This window comes from Triturus cristatus, chromosome 6 (assembly GCF_964204655.1).
Source record: "Triturus cristatus chromosome 6, aTriCri1.1, whole genome shotgun sequence".
In the NCBI taxonomy this organism is placed as follows: Eukaryota; Metazoa; Chordata; class Amphibia; order Caudata; family Salamandridae; genus Triturus; species Triturus cristatus.
The window spans coordinates 814,768,417-814,785,927 of NC_140589.1; the positions used below are offsets into that span (position 1 = coordinate 814,768,417).

Genomic DNA, 17,511 nt, shown 5'->3' on the forward strand with positions numbered 1-17,511 from the left:
CCTTGCCCAACATGCCCATAGTACACTTCTAGGTAGAACCCCGGAGGGAACCTTTCGGATATATAAGCGCTACATCTTCACTGGGGAGACAGAGGAGAAAGACTTCCATGCTGACGCGAGACACTGAGTTCCCTGCACACAGACCCTCCAGCACGCAGTAGTCTGACATCCCTTATGGGGTGTCTGTCTTGAGACCAAGACGGGGTCCTTCGCTGTCCCACATCAGGTAATGGGATTGGCTCTATCCTAAGGGGATTCTTGGCTATACACCTACATACATGCTAGGTACACTTGGGTACATCTAGTTAGGGTTTGCATCGTAGGAGTTCCACTATTACTGTTATGCATGTTAATGCCTGCATATATTCATTGTTTTAGCACTATGGTAGAATTCTACCTTTTCTTTACTCTGCTTGTGCTCATAATCGTATATATCTGTTTTTGTCTAATGGTTGTTGCAGCACACATATTTCTGATGGATACATCTGCCAGTGGATTCCTCACCTTGTGAATATCCCCTGCGCCAGCAACATTCGGAAACTTTTGTAGCAGTCCACGCCGATGAGGTCGAAGACGACGTCACAGAGACACGGCTCCGCTCGCAACTCCGCTGACGTCACCGGCTCCATGAGAAGACCTCGTCGGCGTGATGACGTTAGTTCCCTTTTTTCCGCGCCGTCGACGCCCACGGATTTCGCTAATTGCTGTTGGTTGCTTCATTGTTACTTTGTGTTTCTCTGGGTTTTCTCTGTTTCTCTTTCAAGAAAGATGTCGACAAGGAAGTCGGGCTTCAAGCCTTTGTTGTGAGTGCGGCAAACACATGTCGATCACGGATCCACATGACGACTGTGTGTGGTGCTTGTCATCTGACCACGATGTGGATGGTTGTTCTTGCTGTCGCAAGATGAGCTCGAAGGCTCTCAAAGAAAGGGAGGCGAAGCTCTTCATCGCAAGGATGAAAAAGGAGAAGAGAGGAAGAAGGAAGTCGAGGACGAGATCGAGGTCGGCGTCGAAGTCGACTTCAGGGCATGCTTCACGAGCCAAGAAGCACAAGAAGAAGAGGATGCACTCTTCTCGACACCACTCGGACAAGAGTTCGGCGTCGAAGTCGCCAACTCTACGCCGAAAGGAATCGGTGTCTCCTTCACCCGTGCCGGATGCGCCTCCTGGTCCTTCTTCTCCAGTGGCTTCGCCAGCTCCGGCTTCTGCTCCGGCTCCATGTCCGACGCCAGTTCCATCTCCGGCTCCGGATTTATCTCCGGCTCCGTCTCCGGCCCCTGTTGAGGATCTTCAAGTCCCGGTTGAGCCGGCGACGCCGCTTATTCCACCGTCTGCGCCGGTTGGCCCGAGTCCGGTGAGGACTGACAAGTACCCTGCGTTCCCTGGACCTGGTCAGGACCCCTCGCATTATTTAAATGCTATGTACGGGGTGTTCGCGAGAGCCATGTACACCACTGGTGCACCTGCGGGTCCGATGGGTCCAATGGCGTTTAATTTGGGGGTGCCGCAAGTCTATCCGCAGGCCCCTTTCATGCCGTTTTTTCCAGCGACGCCGTCTTGGCATCTACCGGCGCTGAGGACGTCGACGCCGCTTCCATCTTCACCGGCGCCTGCTCGACCTCATTCGACGCCGGCTGCTCCTGCGGATCCACGTTCGACGCCGGTGCCGTTGGATGCGAACACGGCGCCGCCGACGCCGCTTGTACGGATTCGGTCCAGAAGGGAGGCTCAGAGAGTGGTTGATGAGCGGAGGTACCTTCTGGAGGAAGCAGAAGAAGGAGAGCTGGTGGAGTCTGATGAGGTGTTTGAGGAGCTTAAGGAAGCTAGTGGACTGGATTTGTCTCCTGAGTGGGAGATTACTCCACCTTCCGATGAACCCTCCAAGGATGTGGCTCCATATCATGCAGTCATCAGGAAGGCTGCGGAACTGCTTGATCTCCAGTTGCCAACTACGGAGTTCAAATCAAACATTTTGACTGAAGTGTTACTTTCTCCTACTGCAGTTTCGGAACCGTTGTTGCCTTTTAATGAGGCCATTATTGACCCTGTGTTGGAGGTGTGGCGTAAGTCTTTTTCTGCACCTGCAGTCTCTAAGACGGTTGCTAGGAGGTATAGGGCAGCTCCAGGGGACACTGAGTTCTTAACATCACATCCATCGCCTGAGAGCCTGGTGATTCAGGTGGCTTGTTCAGGGAAATCCAGGGGTGCTTTTCCTCAAGTTCCGGGGGACAGAGAGGCTAAAAGGCTGGACCAGTCGGCCAAAAAGGTCTTCATCGGCCAGCATGGCTCTAAAGTCAACAAATGCCACTTGCCTTTTGGGACGCTATGTACATGCGCTCATGGATTCTGCTAAGAAGCTGGCGCCAAAACTATCTGAGGAGGATAGGGTTAGTTTTAATGAAATCTTGTCTGATGCCCAGGCAGCAGCACGCCAGGTGATCCAAAGTGGGCTGGACACGGCAGATTCAGTGGCAAGGGTCATGGGATCTTCTGTTGCCACCAGGAGGAGTGCGTGGCTGAAGTCTTTTCCAGGATGTACAATCGACTCTGTTGGACTTGCCATTTGATGGATCTGGTTTGTTTGGCAAAAAGGCAGATGCTGCTCTTGAACGTTTTAAGGAGAGCAAGGCAACGGCTAAGTCTCTGGGCCTTCAGTCCCAGTCAAGGGGGTATTTTAAAAGGTACAGAGGGTTCGGAAGGGCATCCTTTCGTTCCTACAGGCAGACCCAGCAGCAGCAGCAGCAGCAAGGCTCTTCGTCTAGAGGATACAGAGGTAGAATCAGGGGTCACACACATGGCCGCCAGCTCTCCTCCTCTTCTTCTTCAGCCCCTCCCATCACCGCAAAGCAGACCTAGAGCCGCCATTCTGGATCATGTTGGTCCTGTGGGGGGGCCGGCTTACCCATTTTCTACAAGATTGGGAATCTGTAACTACAGATCTTTGGGTTCTAGATCTTGTAGAAAATGGGTACGCCCTTCCCTTTCGGGAATTCCCTCCAAATTACCCTCCTTGTCAAGGGGTTTGCTTGGAGAACCACCGTCTTCTCCTACAGGAGGAAGTCCTGAAGTTACTACAGAAAGGTGCGATAGAGGTGGTTCCAGAGCAGGAGAGGGGTCAGGGATGCTACTCCCGGTATTTCCTGATTCCGAAAAAGGACGGCAGATTGCGTCCGATATTGGACCTCAGGATCTTGAATCTTTATCTGAAGCAAGAGAAGTTCAAGATGCTCACCCTTGCGCAGGTTCTTCAAGCGCTGAATCAGGAGGACTGGATGGTGTCGATCGACTTGCAGGATGTGTATTTCCACATCCCCATCCTGAAGTCGCACAGGAAGTATCTCCGGTTTACGGTAGGGTCGCAACATTATCAGTTTGCGGTCCTTCCGTTTGGTCTTACTACTGCACCCCGGGTCTTCACGAAGGTGATGGCAGTGGTGGCAGCCCATCTCAGAATGTCGAGGATTTCCGTTTTCCCCTACCTGGATGACTGGCTGATCAAAGCGGAGCCGCCAGAGAAGGTGCTACGTCATCTGCAGGATACAACTCAGCTGTTGTTCAAATTGGGTTTTTCGATAAACGTGCCCAAATCTCACCTGGTGCCCTCTCAGCGCAACCTGTTCATAGGTGCGGTACTGGACACTACTGTGTGTCGAGCATTCCCTCCGCCTCAAAGGATTCTCGACATACAGGAAATTATTCCTTTATTTTGCAATGGAGCGGTCATTCCAGTCCTAAAGGTCCTTCGCCTGCTCAGTCTGTTTGCTTCCTGCATTCTGTTGGTCAACCATGCACGCTGGCACATGAGGGCGCTCCAGTGGTGCCTCCGCAGGCAGTGGTATCAGCACAAAGGAGATCTCAGGGAGTCTGTGAGGATCTCCGGAGAAGCTGCAGCGGATCTGTCTTGGTGGAGCGTGGAGGGCCATCTGTCCCAAGGAAAGCCCTTCCATCTACCTCCAACGATGGCCACAGTGATAACGGACGCATCCACTTTAGGGTGGGGTGCGCATCTGGGGATCAAGGGTCTTTGGTCTCCAGAGGAAAGGTTGCTTCACATCAACCTTCTAGAATTGCGGGCGATTCATTTAGCACTCAAGGCCTTCCTCCCTTCACTTCGCAGACTACCGCGATGTGGTATGTCAACAAGCAGGGAGGGGTGGGGTCTCTTTGTCTCTGCAGAGAGGCCCTGCATCTATGGTCCTGGGCTCAGGACCATCAGATTTGTCTGATGGCAAATCATCTGGCCGGGGTGCTGAATGTGCGTGCGGACAGTCTCAGTCGGCAGTTCTCCGCCGACCACGAGTGGAGGCTCCATCCGGAGGTGGTTCGTCGCGTCTTTCGAATGTGGGGAACTCCTCGGGTGGACCTGTTCGCCACTCACGAGAATGCTCACTGCCCGTTATTCTGCAGTCTCCAGTATCCGATGCCGGGAGCGTTGGGGGACGCGTTTCAGTTGAGTTGGGGTTCACGGCTCCTTTACGCGTTTCCTCCCATACCCTTGATTCCTCGGGTTCTGAGGAAGATTCGCCAAGACCTGTCCCAAGTCATATTGATCGCCCCGGATTGGCCAAGAAGGGTGTGGTATTCAGATCTTCTCCACCTCTCCTCGTGCCCTCCGCTCCGTCTCCCTCTCAGGGCAGACCTCCTCTCGCAATCGGAGTGGCAGGTTCTACACCTCCACCTCCAGAGCTTACACCTTCATGCCTGGAGATTGAACGGGGCAACCTGAATTCTTTTTCTCCCACCTGATGTGGTAGATGTAATTTTGTCTGCCAGATGTCATTCCACCAAATCTTTCTATTCATATAGGTGGTCTAAATTTGTTCTCTGGTGTGGAGAGAAATCGATTGATCCTTTAAAGGCTCGTTTGTCTGACATTCTGCAGTTTGCCCTTTCTCTTGCTCAGCAAGGCTTTGCTGTGGCTACTGTAAAAGGATACTTATCGGCTTTGTCGGCTTTCCTTTGCTTGCCGGATCAGCCGTCTTTATTCAAATCACCTATTGTTCTTCGTTTTCTCAAGGGCCTCACAAACAGGTTTCCTCCTACTCCCTTTATTGTGCCTCAATGGGACTTGAACCTTGTCTTGACTTATCTTATGGGTTCTCCCTTCGAGCCCTTACACAAGTGTCCCTTGAGACTGTTGTCTTTTAAGACAGTTTTTCTCATTGCAATTACCTCGGCAAGGAGGGTAAGTGAGCTTCAAGCTCTAAGTTCAAAACCCCCGTTTTTGACCATTCATGCTGAAAGAATGGTACTCAGGACCAGGGCTGCATTTCTGCCTAAGGTGGTAACTCCCTTCCATCTGGGGCAGTCCATTACCCTTCCTTCCGTTTATCCTCCCCCTCACCCTTCCAAGGAGGAGGAGAGACTTCACCGCTTGGACCCTAAGAGGGCGGTGAGCTTCTATCTGGACAGGACTAAAGACTTCAGAGTTGATGACCAGCTCTTCGTGGGCTTTGTTGGCTGCAGGAAAGGTCGAGCGGTGCACAAGCGCACCCTTTCGAGATGAATTGTCTTGTGCATCAAGATATGCTACTCCCTGGCTGGTAAGGAACCTCCAGAGGGCTTAAGGGCTCATTCCACTAGAGCAAAGTCTTCCACTTCTGCTTTGTCTAGGGGCGTTCCTGTGGAGGACATTTGTAGGGCGGCAACTTGGGCCTCCCTCCACATCTTCGCAAAACATTATTGCTTGGACACCGAGGTGAGGAGGGACGGACAATTTGCTTGATCCGTCCTTCAGTACTTTCTGGTATAGAAGGGTGGACACCCTCCTGCGGGAGTGGGGACTGCTGTGGGAATCTATTCACAAGGTGAGGAATCCACTGGCAGATGTATCCATCAGAAGAACAAGTTACTTACCTTCGGTAACGCTTTTTCTGGTGGATACAGTATCTGCCTGTGGATGCCTCACTGACCCACCCGCCTCCCCGTTGTCCATCCTTCTATACCTGCAATTCTATTAGTGGTATTTCAAAATGTGTTTTGTTACTGTCAAAGGCATTATGTTATTTCTTTTGCCTTTCTACTTATTCTCCACACTGTGTGTGTTGCTTTATATATTATGTACTGTGTATACTGTGTATATATTGCTGTCAGTCCGTCCGTTTGCCTCGAAGGCACAGATAAAAGGGCGGAACTGACGTCATCACGCCGACGAGGTCTTCTTATGGAGCCAGTGACGTCAGCGGAGTCGCGAGCGGAGCCGTGTCTCTGTGACGTCGTCTTCGACCTCATCGGCGTGGACTGCTACAAAAGTTTCCGAATGTTGCTGGCGCAGGGGAAATTCACAAGATGAGGAATCCACAGGGAGATACTGTGTCCACCAGAAAAAGCGTTACCGAAGGTAAGTAACTTGTTCGTTACACTAGAATGACGCTGGTTCAATAAATACTTATTGAAAACGTCCCTACCGTTTATTCTGTGTATCTCTCTGAGACAAAGTGAGCACGAGTGACTGAGTGAAAAGTACTGTACTGTTTCCACAATCCCTGAGGGATCAGAGTTGTCATGTTCGATAGTTGCCAGAAGCTATTCGCTCCTTGGTATGAGGAGCTCAGAGTTGCTCTGTCAGCTAGCTGGTCTACAGACTAATATATTCTTTGGAGGTTCTTGGAATCAGTCTGGTCACCAATCCCTTAGTTTATGTTGTCTAAATGCGAAGATCTTATATAGATTTGTATGAGCTACACGACATGGCGCCGCCAACGTTGGTTTGGTTCTTATTTAAAGGTAAAATCTGAGTGGTTGTCGTTCTTTCTCAGAGACCCCTACTCGCACGTACCCAGAGACGTCTGGGGTGGGAGGGGAAAAATACGCCACAGCTGAATAGGCATACACTATGTATTGGCAGTAGGTTTATGCAAGCTTGAAGGGCTGTAGTTCCCCCACATTGTGCATAAAACTTTTTTCTAATTTTCCTCAATACTCCCTTTTAACAATAGCTGTCGAAGAGAATGTTGCGGCAGCATTACATGCAAATGCAGCAGGAGAAAGGGAACAAGAAGGTGCTATAAACATTTCTGAGAATGTCAAAAATACGCTTACTTAAATACTAGCAGAGTTTGGAGTCTCCGCATTAGGTGGGACTGTAATATTCGTGATTGAGGCACACAAGTCATTCAGGATGGAGGTATTCTTTTAATGGGTTAAATTCCCACTTGCAGTTGCACGCACATATATATTTCATTCCAACACTCCGGATGAAATATCAGAAGAATATTGTACGTATGAGGACATTGAAGTTCCTCTCAGTTACCAGGAGCAAATTAACTGGTTTAAAGGCGCCCTCCCACACACCACTCTGTCCGCTCAGCAGAGATGGAGCGACTTGGCCGGCTCTAGCGGCTTACACACCGCTTCCAGACATTGACACATTGCCAATAGCTGACTTACGTCCACTTCACAAAGAAATAATAAAACTTACCGCTGATTCAGTTGCGAGAGCGATGGGGAATTCAGTTGCTACAAGGAGGCACGCATGGCTGAGAGGATCTAGTTTCTTGACGAATGTTCAAAATGCCCTTATGGGTTTGCTCTTTGATGGTTCCAGACTCTTAGGCGCCAAAGCAGATTCTGCTTCGGAAAGATTTAAAGGTAGCAAGGCAACCACTAGATCTTTGAGCCTTCAGTCTCAGCCCAAGGATTACAGGTAGTTGAGGAGGTTCTGTGGTTTTGGCAGGAACTTTTTTTGTGGAAGGCAGCCATGCCAGTAGCAGGAACCATCCATTCCCCTCCATAAAAATTATGGGAGGCAGGCAGGGGTAGACAGTGAGGAACCGCTCTTCCGCCATATTCCTCCTCCTCTCCCTCCTCTACCAAATATTGTAGGAAAGGGGTACGCCCTACCCTTCCAGGAATTTCCTTCACACTTTCCGCTCCAAAAAGGTTTCTTTTCTGAAGATCATCTTCTGCTCCTCCAACAGGAGGTCCGATCCTTGCTTCAAAAGGGTGCAGTGGAGTTGGTTTCAGAGCAGGAGTGGCGTCAGGGATGCTATTCCCGTTATCTCCTGATTCTGTCTTTGTCTGTTCCTAGACCTCAGGATTTATAATTGGTTCCTCAAGCAGGAAAAGTTCAAAATGCTGACCCTTGCACAGGTGCTTCTTGCGCTGGAGAAAGCTGACTGGATGATATTGATCGATTTGCAGGATGCGTATTTTCATATCCGCATTCTACAGCCTGTTCTTTAAGTAGTCTTTTTTCCCCTTTAGGCAAATGCATTCTGTATATCCTTGTTTGTCTACAAATTGCTAACTAATGTGTATCTTCTAACCTAGGGAAGTATAACATGAAAATGAAATGAAAATACGTTTTGTAAAGCGCTCGATTGCCTAAGGGCGTCTTGGCCCTGTTAGCACAACGGAAAGGGGATTAGGACACCTGGTTATGGAGCTATGAGATAAAAAGCCAGGTTTTAAGATTCTTTCTAAAAACTGAAAGGATTGACTGGTCTTTAAGTGGAGGGGTTGGGTATTCCATTGTTTGGTTGTACCATACACAAAACATGTCCTTCCTGTTAGGAAGCTTGCTGTTTAAGGATGTCGACGATGTGACTAATACTAGTTTTTTGACAAGCATTCAAGATTTAGCACCAGGGGGGGTTGTTGAAATTGTTAAAAAATATTGCCAACTTTTGCTGCAAATTTACATTAAAAAGTATCTTGGTTGTTTGATAGTTCAGGCAAAGTGGGCTAGCTGATGCATTTTGAATTTTTCAGGGTCTGTTTCTAACAAAACTTGGGTTCAATACAGATTGCTTTCTTGACTTGAGTGTAGTAGTCTGCTCTTTGTGTTTTTCTACAGCCTCACAGTGCTTTTTTAATCTTTTTTTACCAGGGAACAAGCATGATGATGGCACGCAAAGTGATTCAGAGCATTCTGGGGGCCACAAGCGCTTCATGAAGAGCGCTAATCTTGACGAGCACTTGAGACATCGTCACATTGAACAAAAAGTGTTGCACTTGAAGGCTAAGCCTACGGAAAACGAAGCAGAGTCAGAGAGCCAGACTGCTTTCATGATTGAATTCTTTGATGAAGGTCATTCAAGAAAGAGACGTGCCTATTCTTTTTCTCAGAACGCAGGTGTTTCGTGTCCAGAAGCGCCTTTTCCCGGTCCTCACGTAAAATCTGAGAAATCGAAACCTGCTTTAGGAGATGTCAAGGGACTTTCCTCAGCTTTTCAGGCTGGTCCGGTTTCTAATAGAGTAATGCATAACACACAGCATATGAAACATTTACTGAAACAAAAATCTGATGAGCCATCTTCTACATTTGTCTTGTCTCAAACATTGCTAAGAAGCTCTGGGAGCCTTGGACATCGACCAAGTACAAACAACGGGTTTGACAAAAGAACACTAGACGTTCGTACCACTGTTGTTGACAAGGGCAACGATGATGACCTAAGTGATAAAGGAACGTACACCATCGAATCGGACTATCCCAATCCTGAAGAAGTGAAGGCGAGAAAGATGATTGACAAGGTAAGAAATTAAGACATAGGAGAGCATTCAGAAATGTAGGCTCATTTTTTGAATTACCTCCTAAATTTCCATCATTGTGTTAATACAAAATGTTAAAGTATTTACTGTATTTCTCAGTGTATGAGATCAGGTGACTATTTACCACAGATGTCTTTCAAAAGTGAATTTAATTCTCTGAGTACTTATTATGTATGCTAGTCAGTGGCATCAGCAAGCCAGCTGTCAGATGTGGTTCAGTTGATGTAGCTATAGAAGGTGCATGCAAGCCAGTTGTAAAACAGAAACAGTGACTCTCTGAAACACCCTCTCCCACTCAACATCTCTACGGAAGGGCGTATGCAGATGTTGTTTCCCTGCTGAGCAAAAATCACAGTGGTTATGAGTATATTGAAAACTGTTGCAATCAGTGACAGATTCTTGTTGACATTTCTACCCTATCTCAAGTAGTTCCAATAGTCCATCAGCTTTTCCTTGAAGAAGACCACTTGTTTCTTTTCCAGAAAGGGACACTAGAGAAGCCCCCTCATATAAAGCATGCACTACAATTTTTTCTTTTATGGTATATGAACTTAGGCTTGCAGCCTCCTATTGATCTCAGGAATATACTCATAAAAAGGCAGATTGAATGAGCTCAATTTGCTGATCCAGGTGTACGGAGTGAAGAGGAAATGAGTTATACTTCTTCTGTCACCCCGATTCTCTCCCTCAATGTGATGCTGCCTCTAATGCCCCTGAGATACACTTCTTCGGTTTTTGCTTACGAATGAATGTCTGTCATAAGTATTAATTAATGTGAATAAAAGGGGGGTAATCCTATACACACGTGTACACCTTTGGTTCCAGCAGACCAGCTCACCGAACCCACATGTCAGTGCCTGCAGGACGTATGTGCGAAATACACTCTGAAGGGTATCATAGGGGAATGATTTAGCAGCAAAATAAGGTATATTTATCTGAGATATGAATGTAATTGTTCACATGCATTGGGATATCCTTGTATGAACAAAGAAGAAGGGGCCAGTAGTACTAAGAATGGATTTGCTAAAAGTGTGGGAAATCATGCCCCAACTTTCACCAAATTCATTGTATTTTTGTTAACCCAAAAGGGAAGTTTGCAAAAAATGATTCCTAGTCAGTCGTAATTGAACCTGCCTTATATAAATGAAGGAGGTAGGCGGCAAATTGCGATTCACTATGAATCACAGTAGTATATAACAACTTAGTATTCCGCTCTTTCAGTATTTTGTTCATTCATTCCTCCAGCTTTTTATCTAGAATGGGTTTGCTATTGTTTATGGCTATTGATGAGGGACCTTGGAGGAGAAGGAAAAGTTACTTGCCAGCACTCCTCTTTTCCGCCAGAAGAATCCTCATCAAAGTCATAAACATCTCTCCCACCTCCCCAGACAAATGTGAGGAAGCCCTTTGTTTGTCGTATCCAGGCTCCCCTCTTCTGGTTAGAACTATCCACCCTGTCACCTGTGGAGCATGATGAGATATTGAAGGAAGGAGATTCCTTAAAGTTGCATTGTCAATTTTTCAGTCTGTATATGTTGGAGCCTGTCTGCGTACATTGCCCTGCTTTTCTCTGTTAAGCATTTTTTTGTGAAAGATCTTTCTCTGCACTTTTTCTTACATTAGTGACTTTAGCTACAAATGGTTTCTTATTTAAAGAAGAAAAATAAATGTAATTTGGTCAATTTATCCTTTTAATGGGCTGCAAATGTGTTTGTACTTTCCTATCATTCTGATTCATAAAAATTGCTTTGCTTATTTCCTCTTTGTTTAGCATTTTAAGGTGATCTGTTTAATAGTTCCTTTTCACCTCTTTGGACTGTGTGACATAGTGTATAATTAAAAATGGTGCCCAGTTACCTCAGACTAAAGAGTATTGAACTAAATACCTTGACAGTAGTTTAGATTAGAATTGTGTTTCATTACATCTCTCCCAACAAATTGTAGCATGAGAATATTATTATTGATTCGTATGTGGCTCAAGAATGCAGTCAATATGATTGACAAGGAAAACCTATTGGTGTGTAATTAAACGCAAATCAAAGTTAAACCAACAACTTAGTATTCCGCTCTTTCAGTAACATGAATTTCCCATCATCCCCTGGCCAAACTGATATCCTTAGATAGTACCATTTGAGGTTGTCTGACCCTATATTTTTGGTTAATAAAGTATAAATAAAGTGAATCATCACGCATTAAAAACTTGATCTTGTAGATCTATTGTATACTGAAAGCAATCTTCTGTTTTGCTTTTTTTTTTACTACAGAAGGCTTTTATAACTGTTTTAGTCAAGTCTCAAATCACAAGCCAAACCTATCATGTTTGCCAATGCTTATTTTTACAGTTCTGCTGGTCCCACTTGTTTGATTAAAATATGTCCTGGTCCATATTCTTCCAAAGAATCCTTTGCTGGTACCCTGCACTCTTGGCCTGCCAAGTTGTAACATAGTACTCTAAAAATAAATTTGAGAAAATCTAAACTTTTTGAGGTTTGATTCTTTAGTACTTGTTCTCAGGAAATCTGTCCGGCAGACGTATTAGCGTGTCTTCCTTATACACCAGTATAAAATATTCTAATTGTGTTATTTGACATCAGTCACTCATTTGATCCTAAAGTTGCAGCAATGAATGAGATTTGTTTCCTACATCTCAATCTTAAATGTATTTCCCCTGTATAATATTATAGCCGCACCGGGTGCTACAGAAATATTTTTACTAGAACTCTCTTGTTTATCTTGCTGTGCTTTGCCAGAGATTGCAGAACACAACAGATTGATTTATTTGTTGTCTGAAATATAGAGACCACATTTCTTCGTCTCTAAATTTGCTTTAGCTTCCTTTTTTATAATTATTTTTTATTATTTTATTTAAACATTTCACATTAAAACATTACATATTTGCAACAAGCAATACCCTTTACAAGAGTAGAGCCCACATTTAGTACAGAAGACAAAAAGAGAAACCTTCTGAATTGTACATCTTGGAGTAGTAGGAAGAGACAATGTTGGTGCTCTATGACTAGCGGCATAGAAGATACACGTTACAATCGGATTAAAGGTGTGTTCGCATGTGTATATGTGTATACCTCCTTAAGTGCAACTCCTGCTCTAGGTGACAGGGACCGCTACAGCATGCGCAAAATCTTAATGCACCTCCTCTAATACCCCTACTTCTTTTTCAGTGAAAAATTGTTTATACAGTCCCCAAAAGCTCTTAGGGCAACTCTGATAGGGGCAATAATTAATTGTACAACTCAGTCTGTGTATTGCAGTACAACATATCTTTGGACCATTCTGAAACCGTAGGAACAGGCCCCAGACGGATCCAGCGGTCAATATCTTATTCCAGTTTCACAAGAGACCTGCTGTAATTTCCACTGATTACAAGTACTGAGTTAGTGTGGATTTGTATCTCAAGATAGCGCACGGGGTCCTAGGGTGACCGACTGGCCTGGATGCAAATTCAGGACGGTGAGTGTAGAAATTCTGGACAAAGGGACAAAATTCAGGACAGAAGGTCAAAATTCAGGACAACAATTCATCCAATAAATTGGACTATTTATAACACCTTTACCTTATTTCTAGCAGGAAGTAAACCCTTAGCCCTCCCCAACCCTCTGTAAAATTGTCTTGTTAAATCCTATCAAGTTTATGTAATTAATTAGCAGTCAGGTGTACTTTCAAATGCACTATTTATCACCAATGTATTGGAGGAGAACGCCCGTCCCTCCTGCCTGATATCGAATTGTCTGCCATTCCTTTCTATTCACCAATGATATAGTCCGAACTTGTTTTAAAATGAGCGATTTGCCACTCATGTCCCAAAATCATTGGTAGAAAAACCTACATATTCATGTAAAGGTCCATTTTAAAATTTTATTGAATTTTCCTCATTTCTGCTGTCCCAGTTTGCCATAAAATGCCCTGTCTACCACATTATCTGAAATGTGGCACCGTACTACCTAAATAACATATAGTTAAGCGAGGATGAGTCCCATTTTGACCCTGCTGTAAGGGGAGAGATTTGGTTGCACCGACTCAGGGTGGGGCTGCTGCAGGCCATTAAGATCACAGCAGGTGCGCAAGCTGGCCCCTGCAGTGAGAGTTAAAGAACTCTTCAGCTGCTTGCAGGGTGACAGCTCGCTCTAATGGCGTAGATTATGGACAAAAGGTGTCTGTGAAAGAATCCTCACCGACAATGGACAAGAGGCCCAAATAATGGGCGATCCTTGAAATTTATGGACAGTTGGTCACCCTACCAGGTCCGCGTACCACCGCAGGGGGAAGTTGTGAGCGGCTTGCTTTGTAGATGTGTTCAGCAGAACTACAGTAGATTTAGCCAATTAATTTTAAGGCCAGAATCACCCCCAAGTCTTATCACTTCATTAATTATCATTGTTAGGTTAGATCACGGCACTCTGACATACAGCAGCATGTCATCTGCGTAAGCAGATACTAGGAGGTTGTAGTTAGGAAGCAAATACCTCTGTGCCCACGGTATTCACACAGCACGCACGCGCCAGAGGTTCCGCTACCATGGCATACAACAGCGGGGACAGAGGGCAGCCCTGCCGTGTGCCTCTTGATATCGTACTTGGTTGAGTAATCACATCCCCCACCCGAACCCTGGCTACTGGTCTATGATAGAGAACCGACAAAATCTTGAGGAAATTCTCACCCACTCCGATTCTTCGCAATACCTGCATCATGAAGGCACATTCGACAGAGTCGAATGCCTTCTCGGCGTCTAAGAAGACAGCAGCTGCCTCGATCTCTGTCTTTACATGTTGGATAGTACCAAATACTGTTCTCAAAATATGTTATGCTTCGGCCTGGAACAAACCCTGCCTGCTCCGGTCCCACCGCTATTGCGACCAGGGGAGCAAGTCTATTCGCCAGGATTTTGGCTTGTATATCTGAAAGAGACACGTTAGTGATAGATTCCTTACCTTAGAATATCCCCAGGCGTCAGACTGGATCCGGAAAGTTTTCGTCAGCAGTACCACTGCACGTTGGTAGGCGTTGTCGTACGACGCCGCGTACATCGCTGGCGTCGTTGCCGCCGAGATGACGTCGTCAGAGCTACTTAGAGGCGCCCACGCGCGCTGACGTCAGTTCTTTCTTTTTCTGCGCAGCAGCACAGATCCGAGAGAAAGCGGTACCCCTAGTTAAAAGTTTAACTTGGTTTCTGACAACTTCTTTTGTTGTTTGCTTGACTCCTGATGCAATAGAGAAGTCCTGTAGGGCCTGCCGCCGCAGCATGTCGGTGTCGGACCCTCACGACTTGTGTCTCTTTTGCTTGGGGCATGCCCATGACCCCGAGGTGTGCCCCGACTGCTGGGCCATGGCGCCGAAAGCTTTGCGGGAGCGTGCCTGAAAGTTGTGGGAGGTCAAGGGACTGGTCGTGGAGCCATCAGCATCGCTCGTCGGAATTGGGGACAGGTAAGTCTCGACGTCATAAAAAGTCGAAGAAGCGTCGTCGCTCTTTTTCTACCCCTCACCCTGCGGTGCCACCAGCCCCGGCCTCGGACCGGGCGACGGCTCCAGCTTCGGCGCCGATGCCGGGCGCGGCGCCGCTGCTGACGCCGGATGGTGCCTACCCGGGACTGGTATCTTACCCTCCCATTCCATTTCTTGGAGGGGAGTTTATCCCGTTTCCCAGGGCACCTCGTCCTTACCAGCTCCTTCAGCAACCGGTGGACGAAGGGGAATACTGGGAAGGGTCTGAGGACCCTCTTTCAGCTCAATGCGAGGATGAGCCTGAGTGGGAAGGCGATGTGAAGGGTCCAGTGGACCTGGATTTCTCTCCACACCGTGGCACTCTGTCCCCTTCTTCCGTGGCTACGGAGGAGGTTGGGACTTTTTCAGTGGTTTTAGGTCGGGCAGCTGTGGCTCTTAACCTCAAGCTCCCTTCTGTACCTATCAGGACCAATCTCCTGACTGAGGTCCTGCAGCCGCAGTCCTCCTCTGCGGAGCCGTTACTGCCCTTCAATGAAGTGCTTACTGATATCCTGTTGGGCACCTGGATTAAACCTAACACAGGAGTTCCTGTGGACAAGGGTGTGGCGCGCCGCCATCGCCCGGCTCCGGGTGACCCCAGCTTTCTCACACAACACCCGACACCTGAGAATCTGGTTGTCCAGGCTTCTGCCTCGCCAAGTGCGTTCCCTTCTGCTCCTCTGGACAAGGAATCTAGGAAACTGGAGCAATTTGGGAAAAAGATTTTCACATCTGCCAGCTCTGGGTTGCCGGTGGTGAATACTGCATGCCTGCTAGGCCGCTATTCCCATTCTGTGTGGGACACTGTGGCACAGGTGCTACCTCAGTGCCCTGCGGAAGCACGGGTGGTTCTTTCCCAAGCCATTACCGAGGGGAGAGATGCTGCGCAATTTACTATTCGTTGTGGGCTTGACACGGCCGATTCTCTCGGTAGGGCACTTTCCACAACTGTGGCGCTCTGTCGTTAAGCTTGGGTCCGCACTACTGGCTTCTCTGGGGATGTCCAGAACACCCTGTTGGACATGCCCTTTGACGGTACACGCCTCTTTGGTGATAAGGCGGATAGCACCCAGTCTTTGGGTCTCGCCACCACGTGTACTCCCTCGGAGTATGCTTTTCGGTACTTTCGAGGCCAAGGTTGGGGTGCCCAAAAACACTCCCTTCTACACAGAATGATTGGAACCTTTAATGGTACTCAGTCAAACGATGGGATATGTGGATACTTGATTTGATCATATTATTGAGAGTAGCAGTCACTGTTCTGCCCAAACAGTGCCATGGGTTGATATTGTTAAATTTAGTGTCTCGAAGGAGGCCCAACTGAGGCTAGGCAAGCTCCAAACGTCCATCTTGATAATCAAGCATGACCTCTTCTCTTCTGGTCAGTCATTGCACCTCTTTTATTGCCAGTATTTATCTTGGTGTCAATACTAAGGCAACATTGTGAGATACCCCTTATTGTCAGATCAGTTGTGGAAAAGCAGTAGTGGCTAGATCTCTGCTGCTTTACTGTCTAGTTTGTGATATTATTTACCTATAAACGTTCTCTAGTGACTCATTTGATAACCATGGTACCTTCAGCATCCTTTATTTGGGCCCTCCCTGCTGCTGTTCTAGATTTTTGATTTCTCACTTCTTCAAAAAATCACCTGTATACTCTAACAACTGCCATTAGAGCACTTTTCACTCAGAGTGCTATAGTATTGAATTTTCTGTATGCATGCCAAAGTGCATTTTGGTGTATGCTTGGTGTATCCTTATATGTTAATACCAATGCATTCGAGTTGCCACACACATTCACACCTTCAAAGGTAGACCTTCCAGTTGCACTACACTGCATGAGATGCGCGGTGATAAAATAGACGACCCTTGACATTTCTTCTCGTGCATGGGAAATTAGAGTTTCCTTATGGTGTAATGATTGCTTTCCGTTCTAATGGTGTTTATATGATTCGGTTATGGAAATGTTTTAAAATACTGATACAGTGAGATTTTGAAAATCATAATACACAAACACGAAAAGTTGACAGTATTTGTTGCACAGGACAGATGCAGTGATGCAGGACACAGAGACAATTGTTGTAGAAGCACTGTAAAAGTGTTTTAAAATGTGAGATGAAGAAAACATACATAGGGTAATATTAATGCATATAAACAAAGTTGCACTAATGATACGTATGCTTATTAATGGAGCTTATGCTAAATAAAGTGGCCCACTGTTTTGATGCGTTTTGCTAATATGCTCCAGTTGGAAAAGACGAGGCAAAATTGTGTAAACAATGAAGTATAAACTCATTATTCTACAGAATGATATTAGAGTTATTATAGTTTATGAAAACCTTCAAAAGATAATAGAAATATGTTTTTGGAAAAACATTAATTTATATGAATGATGTGAACATGTATTTGTGGTAGTAGGATATTTCTAACGATAGTTTTTTCCATGTAATAATAATTTGTGAAATTTTTACATTTTATGTGAAATATTTAATTTCATTATAATTGAGGTAAAGTTAAAGGGGT

At 46.2% G+C, this 17,511-nt stretch overlaps 1 protein-coding gene across 5 annotated transcripts in view; it reads left to right on the forward strand.

The window, feature by feature from the left end:
- CEP170 (centrosomal protein 170) overlaps positions 1-17,511 on the forward strand; it is a 428,342-nt gene that overhangs the window by 214,737 nt on the left and 196,094 nt on the right. For all 5 annotated transcript variants that reach the window (XM_085611407.1, XM_085611409.1, XM_085611411.1 and 2 more), the window contains exon 9: positions 8,831-9,474. In XM_085611407.1, the coding sequence (XP_085467533.1) occupies positions 8,831-9,474 (644 nt within the window). The remainder of the gene's footprint in view (positions 1-8,830; positions 9,475-17,511) is intronic.